Below are 26,259 nucleotides of genomic sequence, written 5' to 3'. Positions count from 1 at the left end.
ATCTACAATCATGATTCTAAAATGACTAGCAAATTAAATTATGGTGCTTAAGTCCAAGTAACAGCAGCAGTGCCTTCAAGGGATGACCTGAGCCTCTTTAAGGGTCCACCCAGCTCAGATCACAGAGAAAAGAAAAACAGTAGCAGAGTGCCCTAAGAGTAACAGAACAAAGCTAATGCTGGAGGTTGTTCCAGCAGCAGGAAACCAGAAAGGGGGAGCAGGGCCATCACTCCCATTCCTTCCCTGCACAAAAGGCTTAGAGGCATCCAAGCTCTTGGCCATAAAGCTGTAATGGGAACTGAAAAGAATACAAAGAAACACAAAACCAAAATACACAGAAGTAAAATAACAGAAAGAAAACAAAAACAAAAAACAATAGAAATCAGAGAAGCACACCTCTCTAGTCAATATGCCTGGACAGAGCTGTCCCTGTCCCACCCAACACAGCCTACATAGGCTGGATAAAGCAACAATAAAGACACAAGCAATAGGACACTAGAGGGTCTTGGGACATAAAGGGTTAAAATGACACTATGACTAATGAGGATAGCAGAGACACCACACTTCCTGCTAGCAGCAAAAGCAAGTGAGCCCTATTCCTGAAGTGGGAACCATTGTAAACAACTGAAAAACATACATAACAATCACAAGTTATAAATGTTCTTGGAAACTCCCTGGTTTCAACCAGTCTATGACAAATATCTGCTGAGGGATCTCAGCATCTGCTCTGAAGTTCAAGGAAAAGTAATTCCTACCAATGGAACTGTGCCAAAATAACACCCCCGGGGTCTGACCAATTAAATGGCTGCTGCTTCGTGTGTCGTTTAGGAGAAATGACAGATTGAACACTGCAGCATAAACCCACACATTCATTCCAGCCCAGGCACGCTGCCCCAAAGGGGGAGTCAATCAGAAAAGGAAACAGTTTGGAGTGAGGCTGAACACAGAATAAACGGACCCACAGTTTAATTACTGCAAGATCCATCTTCCATCAAAACTGATGACACAGCTCATCAGAACTAGAGACTCCCCTCTCTCCAGTTCTCCTGGGCAGGAAACAGGACTCTTCAGGCAAACTTTTCTTTGGGACTATCTGCCTCAAGAACTGCTTTCACAAAATACTACCATGCTAGCCAACTACAGGTAAGCCATGATTAAAATAAAGAAGCCAGCACTACTTCTGATTAGGATCAAATAATGGAATTAGCTTTTCTTCCAAAGTGGCCTGCATAAAAGTTGGTGTGGCCAAACATAATGAACAGAACCCTAAATCCTGCTTTAAAATTTAATTCCCTCCAAATAACAGACTCTGCCACATTAAAAGAACCACTGAAAGGGTTAAAATATGTATGTCAAGTATTTATCCCAGAGGCTTAATATATAATGTGCACTCAGGGAAAGGTGGCTATAAAAATGGGCTTTTTAAACTTCGTATTACATTAAAATATAATTGTATTACATTTGGGGTGGGCATGTGTCAGGTCATATGTACAATCAGAGGTTAACTTCCCAGGAATCTCTCCTAAGGATCCTGGAGATCAAACTCAGGTCACTAGACTTGGCAGCAAGCACCTCTAACCACTAAGGCTTCTTGCTGGCCTGCGACTTTTTTTGTTTGTTTGTTTGTTTGTTTCCTGCGACTTTTTTTAAGGCAGCCTCTCCTGTTATTTCTGCAGCTGTGCTGCATAGACACTGCCTCAGCCAGCTGAATCTCCTGTCTCATCCTCCCATCTCACTGTAGGAATGCTGGGGTAGGAATGACAGGCTTTTAAAATATAGGTTCCAGGGATCTGAACCATCTTGCAAGCCTAAGCAAGCTGTTCAAGTTTTTTTTTTGTTTTTGTTTTTTTTACTTTTGTTCCCCAGCTGCAATCGATGTCATGCAGGCTGGTTTTAAATTCATGGACTCAAGTAACCTTCCCACCTTACCAGGCACACACTAGTATACCTGGCTTTTCAAGGTTTTTAGAAAACAAAGATCCTTTCTTTGCTTTTTTAAACTTCCTTTAATCGCGTTCAATCTAGCTCCTAGCAAGAGGCTCAGTGATCTGTGCAGCCTTTCCCAGTGACACTCAATGAGTGTGACACTGTTAGTTCACAAGTTGTCGCACCAGCCCACTCCTACATTGCTTAGTCACCTGTGATGTCATCATTGGTCACCATTGCCAGGGACCCAGGATAAAAGGACCCCTGCCTCTTATTTCCCTCTCTTTCCTCTCTTGCTCTCTCCCCTTTCTCTGTCAGGGGCCCCCTCTGCATCTCTGTCTCTGCCCTCATGACTCACTCAGACCCTAACTTTTGTCTACTTCCCTTCCCCCGAATAAACTCTTTCATATGACATCTGTTGTGTGCATGTGGCCTTTTTATATAAATACTAACAGGAGTTGCTTACAAGTGCCCTGTCCTTCCTTGCAGGCTATCCTGTGACATTTCTTCCCCTTTCTACCCACTGCAGTAAGTTTCCACTTGTCTTCCTCTCCTGCAATGCAGCCAACTCAATGTTTCTTGGTGCTTCCCCACAAGACTCAGGGTAGGATGAGTTCACACCTCCAGCTCTGACCTAGAGCTGCACCGGCACCGGCACCAGCACCACACTGCAGCTGGACACAAGTCAGTGCTACATAAAGGAGGAACTCAGACCTGAGCATCTTCCTCCCAATCTTTCATAGCTTGTTCTGATGTGTGGTTATCAATCTGAAAATGATGCTGACTTTCTGCAGCATCTTCTGCTTCTGCCAGATATGACCTGCCTAACATCCATTCCAAAAAGTAAAAGAAAATGGAGTCTAGCTGTAGCCTGAGTACCACAAAAACAAAAGAAAACCACCTTTGTAATGTTACCATATTCTCCCCCTACCAAAGAACACTTGCGCTTAATTTGGCCCTCAGAAATTACTTTGCCTCTATCCCACAACAAAATACAGAATAGCTCCTATTCAATATCCCTTGACAACATCAAGTCCTATCTGATACCCCTTGATAACATCAACATTAGGAACCACTGTCCTCTCACTACCTTGACTTGCTAGGCCACCAGGCCAGCAAACTGCCCCCTTTATTTTCTCCTTAGCCACTTTTCCTGTGAGTTATAAAACCACACAGACTTTTTTTGCAATGTGGCTAGGATACTGAATGCAGAAAAAAAAAAATGTAATCAAGACCTTTACCTAGCACAGGTGTTTGTGAGCATGTTTCGTTCAATACAATGAACCAAGTTTACTCTCAGCGCCTGACACACTGTGGCTCAGTGACCTTGGCTGGTTCTTAAATGTCTCCACACAATTCTATGGTAAAACAAAAGGAAATGACAGCTTTTAAAGGTGTTAATGGAACCTGCTCAAGAAGATACCTCCCTCAGTAGCCAACAATTCCAGTGACTTAGGACAATAAAAATGTATTCTTAGTTATATGGTAATTTAAAAGAAGACCTTTACCTGCCCCTAATTATAGCTTGAGACAGCAGAATGGGCCAGTTTTGAAATAACTCAAGCAGTTTTAATAATCCACAAAGATTCCAAGGTGACTCCCTGCAGGTGGCTGTCCCACAGCCAATCTGGTCCCCTAATGAAGGCAATAAAGCAGATTTCACAGTAGGAAGCAAAGAAAAAAATGGAGGTAGGGCTTAGGAAATAGGGGCTGTCGAGATTGTTTACCAGCTGAGTGACCCCAAGGCAAATTACTTATTTAATAGCTTCTCCAGAGACTTGCCAAGGTGGGGGAAACAACTGAGCAGCTGGCATTAGATCCAACCTCCAGGATATAAGGAAACTTTCAATTCAAACGTGAAAAACCTTCACAAAGACCCAGAGGACTTTTTAAACTACCATGGCCAAAATACATTGGGGAGGTGCTAGTAATCCTGGAGCCTCACCAAAAGAACCTGTTATTCAAAAATCAGGTGAATTTTGTGCTAAAATTCCCTATTGTTATTTTAAAAAGAGCTAAGTGACTGAATTCCACACATAACAAAAGTAGCAGGCCAGTGGCAGTCAGTTCAGTACTGTTTCATTTTATAAACCATATGGATGCAATATGGTATAAACCAGGGAAAACATACCGTGCCTGAGACGCCAAAAATGACCTAGGCCCCAGAAGAAAGACTGCTATGTACCAGCCAGAGCTGTGTTGTGACTGAACATGAAATGTCCCCATAGGCTCCTGTGTTCAAACACTTGGTCTCCAGGTGATGGCTCTGTTTCGAAAGGCTGTAAAACTTAAAAGGAGATGAAGCTTCACAAGGGGAAGTCAGCACTATGATGCGCCTTCAAGTTTCATGGTCAGGCCCTACTTGTCTACTCTTTGCTTCCTTATTACCACAGATGCAATGTGACTAGGCATGTTTCTGGCGCTATGCATATCCTGACATGGCAGACTGTATCTCCATAAACTGTAAGCCAAAAACCAAAACCCAAACTTTTCTCTCTTAAGCTGCTTGCTGTTTGTTAGGCTGGAGGTCATAGCACTGAAAAGAAACTCAAATGTGCAGTAAACAGCTACTATAGCTACTATATTATCTTCCTTTTACAGGAGGAAAAGACTTCCCAAGCAAGCTTCAGTATCAAGTCTTGGCCTCCAAGATATTCCTCCCTCAGCCTCCCAGGTACTGGAGTAATTACAGGTTTGCACCACATCTGGATAAAGTCTTGACTTTTTACCCACAGTGAGTTTCAAACAGGGAAGACAGGCGCATTCTGCTTCAACTGGGGTTGTCTGATGGCTTTACTCTGCAGCAGCTCTCCAGCTCAACGTCAGACCTTTGACAAACAGGTAACCTTTCACTGCTTCTGATGACTGGCTCGCTGGACAGTAAAATCCATTACTATTTACAATCAAAGATTTGCCTAGCATGCACCCTTAACAGCACTCTTAACAGTCTAAGTAAGACATTTTCTGGGTTTCCCATGCTTTATACTGACATCTGACCTACAATAAGCAATAAAAATGTACCACAAATGGTGCTGAGATAAGGAAATGAAGTCTAGAGTAAAACATGGAATATGAAGGTTGGAAAAAAGAGCTATGGAAGTTGGAAATTTTTTTATAATTAAACCTTGTCCCCCTTTCAAATGCAAAAGAAACAGATTTCTGTCAGCTGGTCCCATGGAGCTGATCCCCAGAAGAGAGTGTCTGAGACAGCTCAAAGGGTCCTTGTGGCACACACTGCCCTGAGCACAACCTACCCACCTCCCCCAGCAGCTACTGCACTTCAGTGGCCTCGCACCAGGTCTGGCCTATGGCCTAACTCCACTGCTTTCCCAGCAATGGAGGTTCCCCAGACCACACTGAGCATTAGGAGTAAACACGGCACAACAGCTTGGCTTTTACGGGCAAGCCATTTAGTCTCTTTTGGGTCTGTCCCCTCATCTGGAAAATAGGAGGGTAGGACTCCACTCATTTCTAATGTTTCTTCCAGCTGTAGAAAAACAAACAAACAGAAACTCAGAGATTCAAAATTAGCAGCTGGTGGAAGTACCTGTGGCTTCCTGAATGGTTACTTTGGTTTAAGATGCCTCTAACATCCCCCATCCCATAGTGGGACATTACATGCCTGGAGCTACTACCCAAAGATTCTCCCTCCTTTCCCCTTTCAATAGGGGTCAGAAATTTCCCCACTTGAAAGCAAACTATTGATAAACCTTAAGGACCATTCTTCATATACAGACTTTTTATTACGATTTAATGTAACCACACTTGGCTCCCATACTAGTCATATAATTCGTGGAAAGAAGAGGAAGACTGAGCTCCAACCCACAGCGGCACATCCACATAGTGGCTGTTGATGGGAGAAAGAATCAGGCAAAATCTGGGTGAGAAAAAGAAGTGGGGAGGGTAAGTGTGTGAGTCAGTGCAGGAGCAGGTCACAGCAAGCTTCTCAGAAAGAAAGGGGACAAATGTCAGTCAAGGCCCCATTGCTCATGTGACAGACACACAATGTCTACTTCGTGCAGGGAGCAGGAACAGGAGAGCACAGTGAGATAAAGGTGTGTCCACAGCTGCTGAGAGAAAAGGCAGAAAATGTACCCTGATGTAAAGGTGACACAAAAGAGGCTCTTCTTTCTGTTAGAAAACTCAGTAGATGATGTGAACTCCCAGTGACAGACCAGACAAAGGAGGCTTCATAGGAAGGGTGACACTCTTAAGTCTTCAGCAGAGCAGCAACAAAGGGATCAAGGACACAGAAGCACAAGTACCCAGATTTGATTTGAGATACAGGCAGGCAGGAAGAGAAGGGCGGTCCTAATAATAATCTTAGCAATCCTGAGAGCCATGACTAAACTGGATAGCTATATTGGAGCCAGACTGAGAATTCAGAAATTGGCCTTAGAATCTGAATTCAAGGGCTGGAGAGATGGCTCAAAGGTTAAGAACACTGGCTGTTCTTCTAAAGGTCCTGAGTTCAACTCCCACCAACTATATGGTGGCTCACAACCACCTATAACGAGACCTAGTGCCCTCCTGTGGCGTGCAGGTGTGCATGCAGACAGAACATTGCATATATAATAAATAAATATATATATTTAAAAAAAAAGAATCTGAATTTAAATGTCGTAGAAGGGGAAGAGAACACCAACAGGATAGGAACCAGAAGGAACTAAAACCCTGGCCCATAAAATTAACATAAAATCTGTGTGCACAGTGTGTAGACTCACTCCAAGAGACAGGTTATCTTCCAAAACAAAAGCAGAAGGATAAAGTCTCAGATGTGGTATGGTATTAATCTGTTAAACAAGGAATGTGATGGCCCAAGCGGTGAGCAGCACTGCCATGGAGGTGAGGAGGAGGAGCTGTCCCAGTTTCCAGTTGCTAAGATGACAGTGCTGCACCCAAGCTCTCCACCACTGGTGTCCTCATTACCATTAACTGGAGTTAAAGAAAAACCTCCAGAAATTCTTCAATGGTCAAGAAGTACAAGCCTCTGGACATGCAACCCAAGAAGACTGGAGCCATGAGCGGCAGGCTCACCAAGCATGGAGGGGGAAGGGGGGCTGCACCTGCTGTGCAAATTTGCTATCAAGACCTGAGGGCCACAGCAATAAAGCACAAGACTGGCTGAAGAACAAAACAAAAAAAAAAAACAAACCAAGGAATGTTGTGACTACATAAAAGAGCAGTCAAGAGAAACTTGGAAAGATCTAGGGAAAATGTTCTCAGTATGAACACTGTTGTACCCTGCCCACCTGTCTACTGCTCTCAAGATGGAGAGCAAACACTTCTTCATGTAACCCCTCTCTTTGCCACTGTGACAGTTAATCTTCATTGTCAACCTGACTGGATTTGGAACCACCCAGCAAACACAGGTCTGGGTGTTCTGGAGAGGGAAGACCCACTCGGAATGTGGGCAGCACAAACCCAGGGGGTGGGGGGCAAATCCCATCTGCCTGCTCCCCAGTCTTTGCAGACGTGTTCAGCACAAGCTCCAGCCAGCATGAACTCTGCTCCGCCATCCCCACCACAAAAGACTGGTTGTACCCTCTTAAAACATGAGCCAAGAAGAAACCTTTCTTCCTTTCTGCTGCCCTGTTCAGGTATTTCATCACAGCAACGAGAAAAGTGTTCCACCTGTCCAAAATCCTAATCACCTTTCAAACCAAATTCAGGTATCACTTCATTCATGAACGCATTCACTCAAGCACTGACCCATTCAACAAAAACAGAGCCTCTTACAAGAAGCACTGTGTTAGAGAAAAAGGAAGACGACCATCAGTCAAATCATCTCACAAATATCTAATTAGAGATGAAAACACTATGAAGCACTTGACACTAAGAGAAAGAAAGAATTGAGTTAAACATCAAGAAACAAGCTCTGCTGATTTGTTGATCCAATGAGAAATAACTTACAAGAGGAAGCATGGATGAAAGCACACCAGGTAGACAGGCCTGCCATGTGCAGGAAACAGGAGCAGATATGGCCCACCTGTCTTACCGCACTTTCCATGCTGCCTTAACATTAAGCTTATATGGACCTGCCCCCCTCCCATACTCACACTGCTGAAAGGACACAGTGTCTCTTACAAACCAACACCGCCCCACCCCCCAGGAGACACTGAGTCACATGTCTGGTACCAAGGAGTCCAAGCTTGTAAACTCCCCCAGGTGAGTCGGATGTGCTGCCAAATTTGTAAGTCATATGCCTACCTGGCTTTTCAATGACTAGAAGGTCAGTATGGATACTGTCTCAAAATGAGCAGCAAGAACCCCAACCATACCACATAGCCTTTCGAGGGGTGGCTTTAGCACTCCATGCTCAGGGAGGGAAACTCACACTAATCTGGCCAAACCAATGGGGGCAAAAGTGATCAGTTCGAAGATTCGGACCATACAGCTTCCATTATATAGGCCATAAGCTTGCTCTTGCCCAATGATAAGAGAGACTTCATGGAGGACAACCAAGACAGCTCAACCAACCAACAACTAGCAGCAAGACCCAAACCTGGAAATAAAAGCCAATTAATCCTCTCAGCATACCAGCATTGCATGCAGTACCATGAGTTCACAGAGCACTAGTAACATGGTTGTCATCTTATGCTACTCAAAGCTTTGTGATAATTTATTCCACAGTAATCGATAAATGGGACTATAAAAAAAAAACCCTCTAAACTCTCAATATCAGTCATTCCATTGTTTCCTAAATTTTGATGACCTAAAAAACCCTTCTTCATATTCAAAATAACTCGCCCTTTTAAGGCCATTTATTCTTGAATCTCTGAAGTTCATTAGGAACAATTTATCAGCCTCCCCCTGTCAACTCTACTTGTACTTGAAAATGGGAATCAAGCTATCCCTTAAGCTTTTCTTTCTCTAGGCTAACAACTTTTAAACTAATCAGACATATTTTTCTTTCTTTCTTTTTTTTTTTTTTTTTCAAGACAGGGTTTCTTTGTCCTTTTCTGGCTGTCCTGAAACTAGTTCTGTAGACCAGGCTAGCCTTGAGCTCACAGAGATTCATCTGCCTCTGCCTCCCAATTGCTGAGAGTAAAGGTGTAAGCCATGACTACCCAGCTGTTTTTCAACCTTTTATTCATTTCTCAAGTATACAGGGGCCAAAACTGAATGTCATTTGTACCTAACAGACATTATTGCTGAGCCCAAGTTTGTTTTTCTATAACCTAATTTCACAGTCCAAGTATGAGAGTACCCCAACAGTTATAACATGTTCTACAAATGAAGTCACCCACTAGAACATCTATGTGACCTTTTCTGCTGTTCATACAGTTCACTCCACTTCATGCTCCCTCTCTTCACCTGGTCTCACAGCACAAAAGGAAGCTTCCACAACTTGGAAACACAACAGAGAGCCTGATGGACAGTAGCTCAGTGGAAAAGGGCACTTGCATGCTAGCATACACCCAATCCCTAGAGCAGGGGCACAAGAAGACATCAGCATCAGCCAAGAAGTCGGAGCAAGGAATCTCCGACCATAATGGGGTCTTCCCATAGGTCAGAAGACAAGATCCCAAGTTACTCCTCCTCCTACTTTGATCATAAAGTGGCCTTGTAAAGAAATGGCCCTTAACCCTTGCTTTCAGAGCAAAGGCACCATTTATGTAGCACTGGACAGTGCTTATATAATTACAAAGTCACCAGCTAGTTGCTTAATGACATAAAAGAACGACCCCCCCAAGTCTTATGTGAATAAATGTCTCTGTATCAGACCTAGATTTTGTTTTGTTTTTTGTTTTTTGAGACAGGGTTTCTCTGTGTGGCCCTGGCTGTCCTGGACTTACTTTGTAGACCTGCCTCTGCCTCCCTGAATGCTAGGTTTACAGGCTTGTGTCACCATGCCCAGCTTTAGAACTAGCTTTATACCACTGGTATAAAGCCAAACTAACACAGGGTTACAGCAAGCAACAGAGAAAATAAAATACTTAAACACTTTTGTAAAGCACTATAAAAATGTTAGCCAATGGGTTTAGATGGCTCTGCTGCTCTTGCAGGGGAACCTGGGTTTGGTTCCTGGCACCCTTATCAGGCAGCTCACAACTGCCATTAACTCCAATTACATGATCTAATGCTCTCTTCTGGCCTCTGAGGACACCAGGCATGTATGTGATGCACAGACATACATGCAGGCACTCGAACATACATATAAAATAAAAACATGAAGCAACATTTTTATTTTATAAAATAAAAACATGAAGTCAAGATTTTAGCAAGCCCTTTACTCTTCAAATAACTTAGAGTGGCCATCTAGACTTCAGATGAAACACACAATAAGCAGCCATGAGTCTGAGTTCTTCCAGCAGGAACCCAAAGCATCCATCTAAGGAGACAGCATATGGATCTTATAACATTAATGAGAATAATAAAGACATTTAGAATGGTGGTTTGACCCCTAGGGATCCATTTCAGCCACTCTGCCTGATGTAACAGGCTCCAGACTAAGGATATGAATTCAGTCATAGAAGGAAAGAACTAGAGAATGAGAGAGAGGAAAAAAAAAAAAGGAAGAAGGGAGGAGAGGGGAGGGAAAGGGCAGGGAGGGGAAGGGAAGAGAAGGCAGCACAATTGTGGAAATCCAAAATAAGAAACAATAATCAAACTAAGAAGGCCAAAGACTTCATGTTGTGGTGACCCCCAACCACCAAAATTATTTTCATTGCTACTTCATAACTGCTACTTTTGCTACTGTTATGAACTGTAATGTAAATATCTGTGTTTTCCAATGGTCTTAGGTGACCTCTGAAAGGGCTGTTCAACCCCCTCAAAGGGGCATCAACCTACAAGTTGAGAACAGCTTCCCTAAAGGGCTGTCATGAGCAGGAAGCAAGAAAGTGAACAATTAAGTGAGGGTAGCCTAGGGAGATGGAAACATTCTCAGTAACCATAGGACAGGGTTTATGCTTTTCCAAAGCACTTTACAAATCACAGCAATGACCTAAGAAAACTTGGGCAACCATGGAGAAGAAAGGAGTCCTTCAAGATTTACAGCAGCAGAAGTCCAGTGGAGTTCTGAGAAGGAGTCACATCAGATTCCTGCAGGCAAAGCCAGTCCGTCTTTGGTATGTGAAATCTTGGGAAAAGGTAGTCTCAATGTTTGAAGAAGGCAAGCCCTGTCAAAGTATTCACAAAAAAAAACTCTTAAACCAGTGGGGTGTCTATAAAAGCAAAACAAAACACGGGCTGGAGAGATGGCTCAGAGGTTAAGAGCACTGGCTGCTCTTCCCAAGGCCCTGAGTTCAATTCCCAGCAACCATATAGTGGCTTACAACCATCTATAATGAGATCTGGTGCCTTCTTCTGGCATGCAGGCATACATGTAGGCAGAACACTGTATACATAATAAAAATAAATCTTTAAAGAAAGAGGAGAAAGGAATGAAGGAAAGAAAGACGGAAGGAAGGAAGGAAGGAAGGAAGGAAGGAAGGAAGGAAGGAAGGAAGAGAAGAAAACACAACACAACACAACACAGTGAAAACAAATGTCCTGGTGCTGGAGAGACAGCTCAACAGTTAAGAGCACTTCTAGAAGACCATGGTTCGATTCTTAGCACCATACAGTGACTTACAATCATCTGTAACTGTAGTCCCAGGGGATCTGATGTCCTCCTTTGGGCCTTGGCAGGCTACCACGCACACATGTGGTATATGTACATAATGCAAGCAAAATACCCATACACATAAAATAAAAAATAAAGAGGAAAAATGGTTGTCCCCACCACTGTCACCAGCCAGTCTTGTCATGTAGCTCCAGCTATCCTGGAACTCACCTTGTAGACAAGGCTGGCCTTGAACTCACAGAGATCCACCATCCTCTGCCTCCCAAGTGCTGGGAACTATGCCTGCCTATGGGAATTTTTTTTTTAAATATCCACTCACCTGTAATTTAAAGCAATGACTGAGGATAAAGAAAGCCACATGAACAGTACTCCAATAACTATAGCAACCACAGTAGTCTAACTCATTTAGAGGATGTGAATATAAAAATGAAAAGATCTGGTGGGTATAATGAACAAAGTTCAAGCATACAGCAATATAGACAGCACATAAGACAACAGGTAAGCTGCATACCTTCCATACAGTCACTGGCCTGTTGAGGTCTAAAACACCCAGCTCACCTTAGAAAGGTCACCGTAAGGACCACTTCAAAGAATGGAAGAGCTGGCTTTAGACTCCCAAACTGAGAAGCCTTGATTCACATCTGAAGGCTAAGGATTTTCTAGTTTCTCACCCCCACCCCCCACCCTCCACCCCCCACCCCCCACCCCGGCTTAGTCTGGATTGAGGAAAGCAAGAAAACCATCTGTGGTTCCCTGTCTCATCAGAATGATGAGTTCAGCTGTGTACATGGTGACCTTATGAGGTTTTTGATAGCTGGGTCCTTGGCTATGTCTCTCACACATAAAGGACAGTTGGCCGAGGTTTGTCCAATTGCCAATAAGGCTCGAGTCTGAGAAGCACTGCTGGGCTAAAAAGATCTGATGAGGGTACTTGAATTTCTGAACATACTTGAGGGTCTTGGAGGGAAAGGAAAACAGAAAACAAGGCAAAGCCTTGTTGAGGCAAAACCTCAAAATTTATGTTAGTGAAAAAATATTAGGACACTGGCAGAGGAGGAATGGCTCAACCTCAGCTAGGTAGAGACAGAAGACAGGGTGAAAAGGGGTGTGTATTGGGGGTTGGAGTTGGTAAGTAGGGGCTTCCTGATGAGCTTCAGGAAAGCATAAGCATGCCGCTAAGAGTAGGAAAAAAGACACTGAGCAAGTATTAGAGATGAGAAAGTTCAGTGTAGGCTTTTCCACATTCTGCCTCTACTGAAAACCAAGTACCACGGACATGGCTTGAACAAAACAAACAAGATTCTCACATCCCCATCCTATGTCTGGAATAAATAACATACTCTCCTAGGAAAGCAACAGCTCTGAAGAAGTAACTCCTAGACTAAAGCAGCTGGCCAGGTGTTTCCAAAAAACATGCATACAAAGCCTGGAGCCAAAGAGGAAGCAGAGTGTGTAGAGATGACAGTGACACTCCAGTGAAACAGATAAAAAGTTTGGAGGCAAAACCAGGAAAAAGATGGGCAGGGACCTGAACAGAACCAGGGATGAGAGGAAAATGTTCTTCATAACCTCTCAGAAGGACGGTGGGCACAAAGTCACTGGTAAAACAGCATTCCCCGGGTTAGTAGCCAGTCACTAGGAAGGAAAGCAAACGTGCCTGCCTTGCCTTTCACCATAACTTAGCTTGACCAAACTATTTCTCATTAAGACACAAAAAGAGCAGAAAAAAGGAAATAAAATAAAATAAAATTTAAAAAAAAAAAAAAGGAATAAAAAGCTATATATCTTCTATATAATCACTAGCCTACTCAGGTCAAAATACCCTGCTCCCCTCGAAAGGAAATTTGTCCCCTTAAGGACCACTTCAAAGAATGGAAGAGCTGGCTTTAGACTCCCAGACTGAGAAGCCTTGATTCACATCCAGTTTCTGCTCCTAGCTTGGTCTGGCTTAAGAAAAGCAAGAAAACCATCTGGGGTTACCTGCTTTTGCCTGTCTCAAAACACTGCCCCAGCAGACAGTAGGCTGCCCGAAGAAGCTGCAGCTGAGGTCGATGGAGCCATGTTCTGATGAGATCATCTCAGGGGCCAACAGCAGCTGCTTTCAGGGGCAGTGAATGGTGCCGCCTGGAGACGGATCTTTGGTAAGCAACACTGCAACAGAGCTCAGGCTTTACCCAGGACAGTGCTGACTCATGCCAGCCAAACTCCTATTTCCCAAACAACAGCAGCCTAACAAAGAGGCACCCTGCTGATTGTTTTCAATCAAAGGTGGATTTACCTGGCAGGGCAGGTAAAGCTCATTTCCCCCACTGCTGGAGCCCTTACCTGGAAAGCTCTGGTGGCCAGTTTCTGAAATTTCATCTCAGAACAGCCTGAGGCTCCCCACAGCCAGCTGCTGCAGGTAGCAGGCTCACAGCTCTGAAGATTTTCCCAGGCGGGTAATACACAAGTTGCTTTGCCTTTGTAAAGGGTAACCCTGGAGTTAGTGGACTGGGAAAACTAGTGGAGTCACTGGTGGCAGGTGGAATCCTACTGGTGAACTTTTATCAGCTAAAGCCAGGTTCACGTCCCTCTTCCCACAGCCTCCTCTGACCTCTGACCTCCTTACACAACTAGACTTCTCTCATTAAAACAAATAGCGGGAGCCTTTTCTTCTTTCCCAGCTGCCATACTCCAGGCTAAAGCTAAGCCATCTACCATCGTATCTGGGATGCCTAAAGAACATAGGAGGTCGCCTTAATATTTGCCCTTAAAAACCAAAGTCCCCAAATGTATACCAATTCTTTCTTATTAGCCTGTTTATTTAAAAATCAATTTGAGAATGACTGGCTCATCAAGAACTATTCATTCATTAGCACTGAATTAGCCTTAACAGACTAGAATTGGCATTGGTGTTACACAAAGAAAACAAACATCAAATCCTTGCAGTCTAAGTGCTTTCATTTATGTGATGGGTATTTGCATATTTATCTGTGTACCACACTTGCACATGATGCCTGAGGATGCCAGAAGAGGCCATCAGATCCTTTGGGACTGCTGTGAGCTGCCATTTAGGTGTTAGGAATCAAGCCCTTTGGAAAAGGGGCCAGAGCTTTTCTTTTTTCTTTTTTTAATTTATTTACATTTATTTTGTGTACATTGATGTTTCGACTGCATGAGTAAGGGAGTCAAATCCTCTGGAACAGGAGTTACAGAAAGATGTGAGCTGCCATGTGAGTGCTGAGAATTGAAACTTGGTCCTCTGGAAGAGCAGCCAGGGATCCTAACCACTGAACCTTATCTCCAGCTTCTGGATGCTTTTAATTTGAGAAGAGAGGAACTGAAGTTCATATCAGACCCTTTTATTCTCCAGTGAAGCATCTGAGTGGTCCCCAGTTATTCTCAGCAAGGATATTCATGGCTCCCACATCTGGCCTCCTCCATCTTTCAAGGTAGATTTCGGATGGCATAAACTCTGGATGGAGCTGGCAACATGGGCTGCAGTCACTAAATGCTAGGTTAACTAAAATACATTAGCAAATCTGGTGGCTTTAATCCCAGCACTCTGGAGGCAGAGCCAGAGGGATTTCTGTAAATTCAAGGCCAGCCTGGTCTACAGAATGAGTTCCAGGACAGCCAGGGCTACACAGTGAGACTCAAAAAACCAAAACCAACAAACAAGAAGTATGTGCAGACAGAATTTGAGTTTAAAAGCTATGCTAATTCACTCCCTTGCAACAAATGAGCTGTTTCATCCCACTCACACAATTCTTCATTATTATACCACTCGAGAACAGCCACTGTGGAGTAAGGTGTTATAACTGCTCCCTGGACCAGAAGCATAAAAGCACAGAACTCCTCAATCTGCTCATATACCATTTGGTTAGGGAGGGTTATCATTCCCCTCTGAGATTCTCATAGTTTAATCCATTTTTCCAAAATGCAGCCACACTCCATCCTAGCACCTCCAGTCAGTATTTCCTATTCAGATACTGATAGTATTTAAAGACAAGTCCTCCCTGCCCCCTGCAGTGTGTTCATTAGTTCTTTTCAAGGGATAAGTCATCTTTAGAGCAGTGGACACCCATTATCTCATGAACTACACTCCTGAAAATCCTTCTGCAGCTATGGAGAAGCCTCACACAGACTCATATAAAACAACTCTTGAGGGTCACACACATAGCTGCTTTTAGTGGTGTTGTTACAAAAGCTATGAGCTCCTCCTACTCTGGTAAACTTAGGGCGAAAAAATCTTGGCAGTGCGGTGTGCTGGGTAGGAGTCATCGTGAGCCACACCAAGAACTACTCAGGACCAGTAGCATAAAAGCACAGAACTACTCAATCTGCTAAGATACCATTTAGCTAGGGAGGGGTATCATTCCCCTCTCTGAGATTCTGATAGCTTTAATCCATTTCTCCAAAATGCAGCACACTCCATCCTAGCACCTCCTTTTAGACTAGAAAAGAGCTCATAAAAGATACTAAATTTAAACTAATGGCTTCAGGCTGAGGTTTTATGAAATTATGTAAAGATTATGAGACTGTAGAAATAAAAAAAATAGTGTTGGTTCTGCCATTTATGTTCTTTAAGTTTTAAAACTTGAGCAACCTACCTCACAAAACTATTAATAAAGTTTTTTTAAATGGGTAGTTGCATGATTTTGAAGCCAGCCTAGAAACACAGTAAGTTGCAGGATAGCATGAAACCACTCACGCGCACACATGTGCACACACACGCACGTACACACACACATACACACACACAAACGCACATGCACTCACAAAAAAAAAAAAAAAAGAATCAGTGGATAAAAGTGCTTGCTATGCAAGCTAGACAAGCTAAACTCTATCTACCCCCTGGAGGCAGTGTATGCACCTGTATTCTCAAGGCTGGGATGGGAGACGTGACAGGAAGCACAGACAGGACTATCAGGCAGAAGCTTACGGGCCAGCTAGTCTGGAACAGTACAACAAGAGAAACACTCCCTTCAAAACAAGCTGGAGAAAACCAACTCCTAAGAAGCTGCTGTCTAACCTCTGCCCCTCCCCACAACACTGAAAATTAAAAACTTAAAACTTGCTGCCTTTAATCCCAGCACTCAGGAGACAGAGTTAGGCAGATCTTTCTGAGTTTGAGGCCAGTCTAGTCTACAGAGAGTGTTCTAGGGCAGCCAGAGCTACACAGAGAAAAAAAACCCTATCTCAAAAAACAAACAAAAACCTTGCATCTATCTCACACATTGTTGTCCTTGGACTAAGCATATAACGACATTGCAATAGCGCCTAATGGTACAAGCAACAACTATGAAAAAGGAAATTAAACTATTCATTCCTTGAGATTCTTTAAGACTCCTAAATCCACACAAACTTAGCAAGAATATGCAAAAAGAGGTCAGGACAACACATTGAGGCGGGGACCTGCAATAGGTATAGGATCGGAGAAGCATTTTTAACTTTCTTGGTTTTGTTTGTTTGTTTCTGTTCTGTTTTTTGAGAATGACCTTCCTCTTTCCACCTCCTAAATACTGAGATTGTAGGCATGCCCACCACACTTAGTACACTTTTTATTTTGAATAAAATCAATCTTGTATCTACATCCTTTCTCTAAGAGAATCAATAAAACCCAAATTTCGAAGAATCAGTGGCTGTCCCAGACACTGCCAAATTCCAATCATCGTTGTGGAAGGCTCTTAATGCCCAAACATAACTTTAAAAAAAAAAAAAAAAGATTTACTTTTATTATTTTTACTTATGTATATGTAGGAAGGGAAACACAGTGCCCATGGAGGCCAGAATAGGGCATCAGCTCTCCTTGGACATAGCACTACCAATGATGTGGGTGCTGGGACTAAGTAAGTCTTCTACAAAAGTAATAGTACCCACCGAGTACCTACCCACTGAGTCCTCTCTCCAACCGACCATGTTTAAAGAAACAAGAGTACCTATTATTTAAGAAAAATAATACGGTACCACACAAACACCTATCATCTAATAAATCACAGAAATTAAGCAGGAAGAATGAAGTAAGCTTTAGGATACTCAAGAATCAACTGTAGTGCTGCTTAAGAACCAAGAAGAGTGCTTAGGGAAAAAAGATAGCTTCCCAGCCCCTCAGCTGTGTTTTAAATAAGCTCCTCCCTCTCAGGCTGCTCAGGCAAACCAGCCTGGACAGTGCCTGGAGGTTACTGCTATTTACCTGAGGCACTCACAGAGTAAAATGAAGTCTTTGAAAGACTTCACTAGTCTTTGAAACTAGTTGAACACTAGTCACAGGGTCCTCAACATCAGTCCTCCTATCAGCAAGAACCACACAGAATGTAACTGAACTGTTACTTATTTTCTTGGTTGGACTGCTATTTTTCAAGTCTGCAGAAGAAATTATTGTAACTACTATCACTGCCATCTGGTTACACGGAGCTACTCTCACACCTGGGACACAGCACAAGGGACTTCATGGAATTTTTATTGCTGAGAAAAGGCAAGTTCACTTGACTCTGTAGAACAGTCAAATGAAACAAAGGAAAACGCCTCCCCATAGGGACAGGCTGAAAGCTGAGGCTTTTGACTTCCTGATGAGGCAGTTTTCCCAGAAATCCAAACCATGGATGCTATAGAGCTCATATGTCTTCAGAGTGCCCAAATGTCAACTTATCGCTGCCGTATCAGCCAGCGCAGCTCACTGTAACATTTGGAAGCACAAACCTGCTGTATAAAATGGCCTCTCCAGGGAGAGGGAAGCTGTCGCCACAGCAGAGATCATTCCATCTTGGGGCCAGGAGGACCAAGCAGTCCTTTAATCTTTAACGAGCACTTTCATGTTCAGATATAGGAACCGGCACAGCTGAGGCTCAACCTGCTTTTTGGTTCAACAGCACTTTATGGCAAACAACGTCAAGCAGAATGAGGGTGCACCACCCCAGCTAGCTCCCCCGGTACAGCTCCCAGAATCTGTTCTATAAAATAACTGTGGGCACTCGATTATCCAGTGTGGTCTAATACTTCATAGCTAGGAAAGGTATCGAATATCAAGAGGCAAGCAACTGCCTACCTTAGGCACAGTAAAATACTAAATTCCTGTATGTCAGTAGTTGAAAAATGTAGCAAGCATGCAGCAACAGAAGAAGTTGAAGCTGTCAGAACACAGTCTGAGGACTGGTGGGGACTGGGAGAAAGATAGTTGGCAATGTCATCAAATTGCTGTCTAGGGCAGCTCATTTCAGAACCTGGCAGTAGAAATCCTGGAGCCATTTGTGGGTGTAATTTTCTACACAGGGCTATTTCTTAGCCTTCTTACTGAGCTGCTCGCACAGAAAATGGGCAGGAAAGATGCCCCTGTCATCAAACTCCATCACCCAAACAACGCAGATGGCTGCATAATGAAGTAACTATTAGGGTCCATCCTATTACTTCTCTTGCCCCAGTAACCTTCCTCTCAGAACAAAGTCACTCAGCATTGGAGACTATCTGAATCTGTAATTCCTTACTATACACCTTTGTATTCTTTGCTCCCCCAAATATTTCTCTCTCTTCCTCCCCCCACACTCACTCACACACCTTCTCTCCCCCCAATACACCAATCCTGCCTCAGTAAGTCACACTTCCTAAACTTTCACTCTGGTTTTCTCTAAAACTCCAAAGGACCCAGTTACCTTTGTTCAGGTCTCTAAGTCTAGGGGGCCTTTGTCAACACATATTTCACCTTTAAGGATGAGTTCCAGCCAAGTAGATACAATTACCTGCTCGCCTACAGTTAACCATCAAACTAGCTTCTGTAGACTATGGAAATAAAAGGATACGACTGCACAGCTTGAATGTCTCATCAAAGTAATCAAAGTAATGGAAGAGGGAGAGAAGACAGAAGGAATGATTTCAAAACAAAGGCTGAACTGTACGTTTGGGGAGCGCTAGAAAACACTCCATCTGACTAAGCAGCTGATGAGTCAAACCCCCAAAGGACCACACGCTCTGATGCTGACTGCTCACAGTCCCCACCTCCCCAGGGTTCAGCAAGAGAGCTCACCACAAGGGAGGCTTGCATTATTTATAATAAAGTGAGAGAACACAGCCTAACATCCAGATTCTATTGATTTACTGGCAAATAAAGCTACAGCTTTATTTCAACCCAAGCCCAAGGAACAAGGAATAAAACTTATCTCTTCAGGTCCTTAAAAGCAGAGGAAGGAAAGGAGGGGAGAGGCTGATAAATGGGTACTCAACTAGAGTTAGATAGGAGTAAGAGGCGTGGTGACTGGACATAATGACAATATAATATACTAAGTATTTCCAAAAGCTAGACAGTTTGAGTGTGTTTTCCATAAAGAAATGACAGATGTTTGAGAAAACAGATATGACGGAAACATTACACATTGTATACATGTTGAAACAGCACAAGGCACTCCATAAATATGTACAATCTTATGACTGGGTATGGGTTTAAAAGATAAATTTAGAAGTGGGATTTTTCTAAAAAGGTGCCTCTCCCATCCCTTTATAACAGAGCATGTGTTACAGGAAGCTTACCCTCTAACCCAGTGCTTTTAAAAGTTTTACAAGGAAAATTATCATTATAATATAATAGCCATCAGGGAAAAGCACTGTGACTGGCAGGTGGGGAGGGTGCCCAGACATGGAGCTGTATGATGGAGACACTGACACATACACACATGCATGAGCAAAGAGAAATATAACTAGTAAGTCTACAACTAATTCAGTTACTTCTGCCTATACACTGACCTTCTGCCTATGTGCATTTTGTGCTGCTACAGCATTTCCAAATAAGCAGTCTAAACTACTTGACCTTAAGGTTTCTAAAACTACCTGACAAAGAAAACAATTTGAACTTTTTTGTTTGTTTTGGATTGTTGTTTTTTTTTTTTCTTTTCTTTCAGGACAGGGTTTCTCTGTGTAGCCCTGGTTGTCCTAGAAATCACTCTGTAGAGCTTGCTGGTGGCACCACCACCATCTGGCCTATTGAACAATTTTTCTTTGTAGCCAAAATTTGAGGGTATAGTCACAAACATAGATTTATAATGCAGCCACCAGAAATTCCTAGTCTGGACTGCATGCTCCTGGGCAGCGCTTGTGCTGGCAGCAGGAAAGTGAGTTAGTCTTGGTTCCGACTCACAGCAGACAGCATTGGGTTCTACAGTGAGTCACCAGACCCAGGCCATGCTGCATAGAGGCAGAATCACATGGAGGGCTAAAACAACAACAACAAAAACCAGCTCAAAACATCTCTTTGTTGGCCAATTCAATTTACTGAGTAATCTGATGAATTTAAATAAACCAAACATACCAAGGCTAGAAATACAGCAATGGCAGGGAGTTTACCCAGGCTATAGGCGTTCAAACAGAAAACCCCACAAAAACAAAAGGTTGAAGGCCATCTGGGCAACACAACGAGACCTTGCTTCAAACCATAAAGAGAAGGAAATCTCTCACACTCACTTTAAGGCCCATCAACTACATTTTGGGCACTTATTCCAGTGAAATTAAAACTTGTATCCAGGGGCCAGAGAGATAGCTCAGTCGTTAAGAGCACTGTCTGTTCTTCCAAAGGACCCAGGTTCGATTCCCAGCACCCACATGGCAGCTCACAACTGTCTGTAACACCAATTCCAAGCGATCTGACACCTTCACACTAATGCACGTAAAATAAAAATTAAATAAGTTATTGAAAACAAAAACTTGTATCCAGAACCAGTGAACCTATGGAGCTGAGATTTGTTCCTAGAACCCACATGGTAAGAGAGAACCAACTCCAGCCAGTTGTCCTCTGACCTCTACACATGCACCATGCAGAACACGTGCCTATATACCTGCAGACACACACACACAAATAAATTTAATAAAACTTTTGTCTATACAAATATCTGCAGCATGTGAATGTTCACAGCAGCTTTAACTGCAATAGCCCCAGTGTGGTAGCAACCAAGGTGCTCTAAAACAGATGAATGGCCAATACTGCTCAGCAAAGAACAGATTATTACTACATGCAACTTAGGTGGACCAGGTTGTGCCAAGAGGAAAACACCAGCCTCAAAAAAAAGTCACATACTCTTAAAAATCCATTTCTAGAACGACAAAAATAAAGAGCTAGAGATTATTAGTTGCAAAGAATTTGAAGTGGTGGAGACAGGAGGATGTGTATGACTCTAAAGAGGTACCACAAGATCTGTGCAGGGGTGGAGGTGGCGAGAATATAACCATGTCAACTTCCTGGTTTGATACTGGTTAAACAAATATAACCATAGGGAAAGCTGGCTGGAGATACATGATGTCTTAGTTAGAGTTACGGACGCTTTGATGAAACACCATAATCAAAAGCAAGTTGGGAGGGAAGGGTTTATTTGGCTTACACATATCCCTGCTCAACACTGAAATAACTGAGGAACTCAAACAGGGCAGGAGCCAATGAAGGGCCTTGGAGGGTGCTGCTTACTGGCTGGCTTCCCATGGCATGCTCAGTCTGCTTCCTTACAGAACCCAGGACCACCAGCCCAGGGATGGCACCGCCCACCATGGGGGGGGCTCTCCCATCAATCTCTAATTTAGCCTGCTTAGTGGCACATGATTATAATCCCAGCACTCAGAGAGGCAGAGGCAGGCAAACCTCTGTGAGTTCAAGGCCAGCCTGGTCTATAAAGCGAACCCAGGATAGCCAAGGCTATAGAGAAACCCTGTCTCAGAAAAGAAAGAAAGAAAAGAAAAAAACAACTTAATTACTTAAAAATAAATTTAAGGGGCTAGAGAGATGGCTCAGTGGTTAAGAGCATTGTCTGCTCTTCCAAAGGACCAGGGTTCAATTCCCAGCACCCACATGGCAATTCACAACTGTCTGTAATGCCAATTTCAAGGGATCTGATACCTTCACACTAAATATACATAAAATAAAAACTAAAAAAAGAGGCCAATGCCTCACTTAAAAAAAATAAATTTAAAAGTAAAAATAAAGTACAATTACTGAACTGTGTCCACCAACTACAGAGAATTAGGAATGGTAAAAGTTTATATACAGCACTGCACAGAAATATTTCAGACTATTTTGCAGGCAATGCTATGAAAGGTGGGGATTTTTTTTTTTTTTAAATCTTGAATCAAGAAATACTTACTGGCCCAAATAAGACATATCCAGGTCTTACCTGTGTGCTATCCCTCCTTGACAGTTTTCCCCCTACAGCCAGGAGCAATGTCGAGTCTCCACAGAGAGTGAAGAACTCCTGATGCTGTTCCAGCTCAGCAGGCAGGACAGATGACATGAAAAGAGTCAAAGCAGTCAGACAAGTTGATGGTAGTGGGTGTGGTTAGCAGACAGGCTGCCTTCAAGTGTAAGGCAGTGCAATCAGTTGCTGCAAATAGGTTTGCTCTGGTAAGCTCACTCCCAGCGTGTGTCTACACAGTGAGACTGACAGGCACACCGTGAGTAGCTGCTCTCCACCAGGGCCTTTCATACTGAAGTGGGGGGGGGGATCTAGGAAAAGATATAAAACAGTGTTTCTGCGCCCCCTCGAGCCATGTTCTACTTTCTATGTGACCAGTGCTTCTTAGCAAATCGGACCACCACCTCTTCTCTCAATGACATCACTCACAAAGCAAAGGCCTGTGGGTGCTAGCATCTGCATAGCTCAGTAGGATTCCGTCTGTGAGGAAGACTACTCAGAAGCAGAAAGGTGTGTTCAAAAAAGAAAAGAAAAATGATCTGAAAACCCACCGATGAAATCTTCCCTAAACCAAAGCTTTAGATATTTAGCCAAATATGCTTTTAAGGTTGACTGGTTTAGACATTTGAAATTTTAGGATTAGGAATGAATGATAGAACAATTATTTAGTACTAACAAAAGCAAACTAGGAAAATAAGGAACAAATACAACATTTTAAAGTAGCATTCCATAGAAGGAGGCCCATGTCTCAAAAGAAGTTTTAAGCCCACATTATATAAAATGGAATCTGCTGTGAAGACCCAGTGTGAAAAGCTGTGTGCATCAAATGAGCTGAAAGGGTGGGCAGCAGTGGCAGCCTAGTGCTGGGGACTCAGCCACTCCATTCCGCTGGTTCCATTTCAATGCTGGTGGCCTTAGGCCAGCTCTTTTGTGTGTTTGCACATCTGTGGAACACAGGTTTAGCTAGATGACTTGGAGGGTTGAACGGGTTAATATGGTAAAATTGCACACACTGTGTGTTCCAGTTTTGTTCTGTTTGGGTTTTGTGGTGCAGGAAGGAACCCAGTGCCTGGTTTGTACTAGGGAAGTAAAGTGCTCTACTGCCAAACACCCCTTCAGCCCACAGTGCTGGCGCTCTTTCTTAAAGTTAAATACAACACAAAGAGGCCTATTTCACATAGGAAGAGAAACACCAGTCTTTTGATCAGTCTTACACAAAGTTCTCTCGTATTTTTTAGGAAAGAATAAGCCATCTCCTAACACCTACTTAAGAATGCATACAATTTCATTCAGAAAAAGATCATCTTACTCAATGGAATGAGTAAAGTAAATCCTGCTGAACACACCCAGCTTCCCAAGTTCCTGTTGCCAACATATGATTCCAATAAGGAGGAGGCTGTTTGGAGAGACAGTTTTATTACGTCTGTCACCAAAGAAAATGTTCAAAGTCAAAAGTCAAGACTTCACAGGGCAGGCAGAGAGACTTTCAAAGCTACCTGTTCCCTTACTCATTGGCCCCACCCATCTTTCCTAATGTAAGTTATACCAGCCAAACCCCACCGTAAAATGGGTCACAGCCTGACAGCAGCTATCCTACCAATTAGTCTAACAGGAAAGGAAGGCCCAAACCAAGGTCAAAAGCCGTCCCATAAAGCACTCTTCCTTATTGGGCTAGGGGAGGATGTCTGTTCTGCAGATGCTGTGAGAAAGCCACTTGCCTTGAGTTACCTGGACACGAGTAACGCCTGTAACTGGACATTTACTACTTTGTGGATGCATCTTTCTTCCACCCCTTTTCTTCTTCCCCTTCAATCCCCTAACACTACATAAGGGAGAAAATAAAGGATAGAGAGGAAAGGAAAGTGATGACTGAATAAAGTCAGGGGTCTGAAAGGGGGAGACATAATCAGTAGACTACTTCCTGCTGATCAGGAGTGTTTAATTCCTTGGGGAAAGTTTAATTTTCCCAGTCAGGATATCTAATTTCTTCTTGTTGTTGTTTCTTCTTTGTCCATGACTACTTAACAAACCATGACGAACAACAACCAACCCACCTGTCAGGGCCCTAGTATTTATATACCCTCTGAAAAGTCCCCAGAATTCCGTCACACAATTGCAGAAACTATCTGCAGCTAGCAAAATCATGCCCCCACCAGAGCATGAGGCAAATTACAGTCAGCTGCTGTGAAGCAGACCCATATTCCCATGCCTGGGATTAAAACGAAAACATTCTTGTCACATTTCTGTGTGCTTTTTGTTTGTTTGTTTGTTTGTTTGTTTAAGAAACCAAAATTTCAGAATTCTCACTACAAATGTTCTTCTCCCTTTTCTAGGTTCCTTACTATTCAGTAAAGAACCAGACATTCTTAGAATCAGAAACACAAACTTGCTGGGTATGGTGGTACAGGCCTTTAATCCTAGCACTTGGGAGGCAGAGTCAGGTGGATCTCTGTGAGTTTGAGGCCAACCTAGACTATGACAGCAAAAGCTACATAGAGAAACCCTGTCTTGAAAAACAAAAAGATACACAAACTCTCTCCAAGTGCTAAGCAGTATTTGTACAAAGGCCCCAGCATGGCCAGAAGTCTGGGCAGCTGTGTCAAGCCACAGATGATGCAGTTTCTTAATCATCTTTGTTTCAGAACAACTGAAACTATCTCCTGTGCAAAATCCAGACACAGGAAGCTGTGTTCCCTGAAACATCCAAACATCTTCATTATTGTCTAACTACTCAAATAATGCTCCAATAATTTTTTAAGTTCAGAATTTCATATAATTAGACAATCAAACCAGAATGCAAAGCACACATGAAGAGAGTTTTATCCAGCCCCAAGTAGATAGCATTTTGGACGTTATAGCCATACAAATATACAAATGACTAATGCTTCTTCGCACACTTTTTTTTTTTCAAGATAGGGTTTCTCGGTGCAGCTGTGACTGTCCTGGAACTCACATCGATCAGCCTGCTTCTGCCTCCTGAGTACTGGGGTTACATGCATGGGCCACCACATCCGGCCGCCTTCCCACACTTACACAGGAGAGCTGGAAAGCAAGTACAAGTGAAGTCCCTCAAACTACACACCCCTAAATTTCATTTTTTTTTTTTTGTTCTCTATCTTTCAGTATTTCCATGAAGTTGGAAGTGACAGTATTTAGTCACGAGAGCCTAGAGACAGTTCTACCAAATTACTCTTAGTTGAATGCCCCTCACCTAATCCTCACACTGTATTAAAATTATGGTTGTGACCTGGAGTCCCTAGGTGACGGGCCGTCTCTCCTCAGGGAGGACCAAGAGTCTCACCTGGTTGCTACAGTTACAGGTGGTACTACAGAGACAATGACGGAAGACCTGCAGCATCAAATTCCTGACATGTCCTCACAGCCATCTAGAAAAGTGCAACTCAAACTGTGCTTTAGATCCATCAAGGGAGACAGAAAATCATGTAAACTGTGATATTTTCACAGCACTTTGACACTGCTCTGACATTTAAGCCGGTGGCTTTTCTGTTCATTTTCCTTTTATAATTTTGATGAGGGTTGCGAGTTGGGGTGGGGACCCTTTACAAGGCCGGTCCTATTATTTAGGACATAATAGCTAATAGCTTTTCTCTTCTCAAACACTGA

The 26,259-nt window shown here is 43.1% G+C and overlaps 1 protein-coding gene across 8 annotated transcripts in view; it reads right to left on the bottom strand.

Moving 5' to 3' along the window:
• Rffl (ring finger and FYVE like domain containing E3 ubiquitin protein ligase) overlaps positions 1–26,259 on the bottom strand; it is a 64,380-nt gene that overhangs the window by 25,376 nt on the left and 12,745 nt on the right. For 2 of the 8 annotated variants that reach the window (XM_060387154.1, XM_060387155.1), the window contains exon 1: positions 13,478–13,630. The exons of the other annotated variants lie outside the window; for them this stretch is intronic. In XM_060387154.1, the coding sequence (XP_060243137.1) occupies positions 13,478–13,574 (97 nt within the window). In that variant the 5' untranslated portion in view covers positions 13,575–13,630. Of the gene's footprint in view, positions 1–13,477; positions 13,631–26,259 lie in introns of those variants that run through there. 8 annotated transcript variants of the gene reach the window in all.

The sequence above is a fragment of the Meriones unguiculatus genome, chromosome 7 (genome assembly GCF_030254825.1).
Source record: "Meriones unguiculatus strain TT.TT164.6M chromosome 7, Bangor_MerUng_6.1, whole genome shotgun sequence".
In the NCBI taxonomy this organism is placed as follows: Eukaryota; Metazoa; Chordata; class Mammalia; order Rodentia; family Muridae; genus Meriones; species Meriones unguiculatus.
Note: the sequence above shows the minus strand (reverse complement) of the source record. Positions and strands in the feature narration are given on the sequence as shown.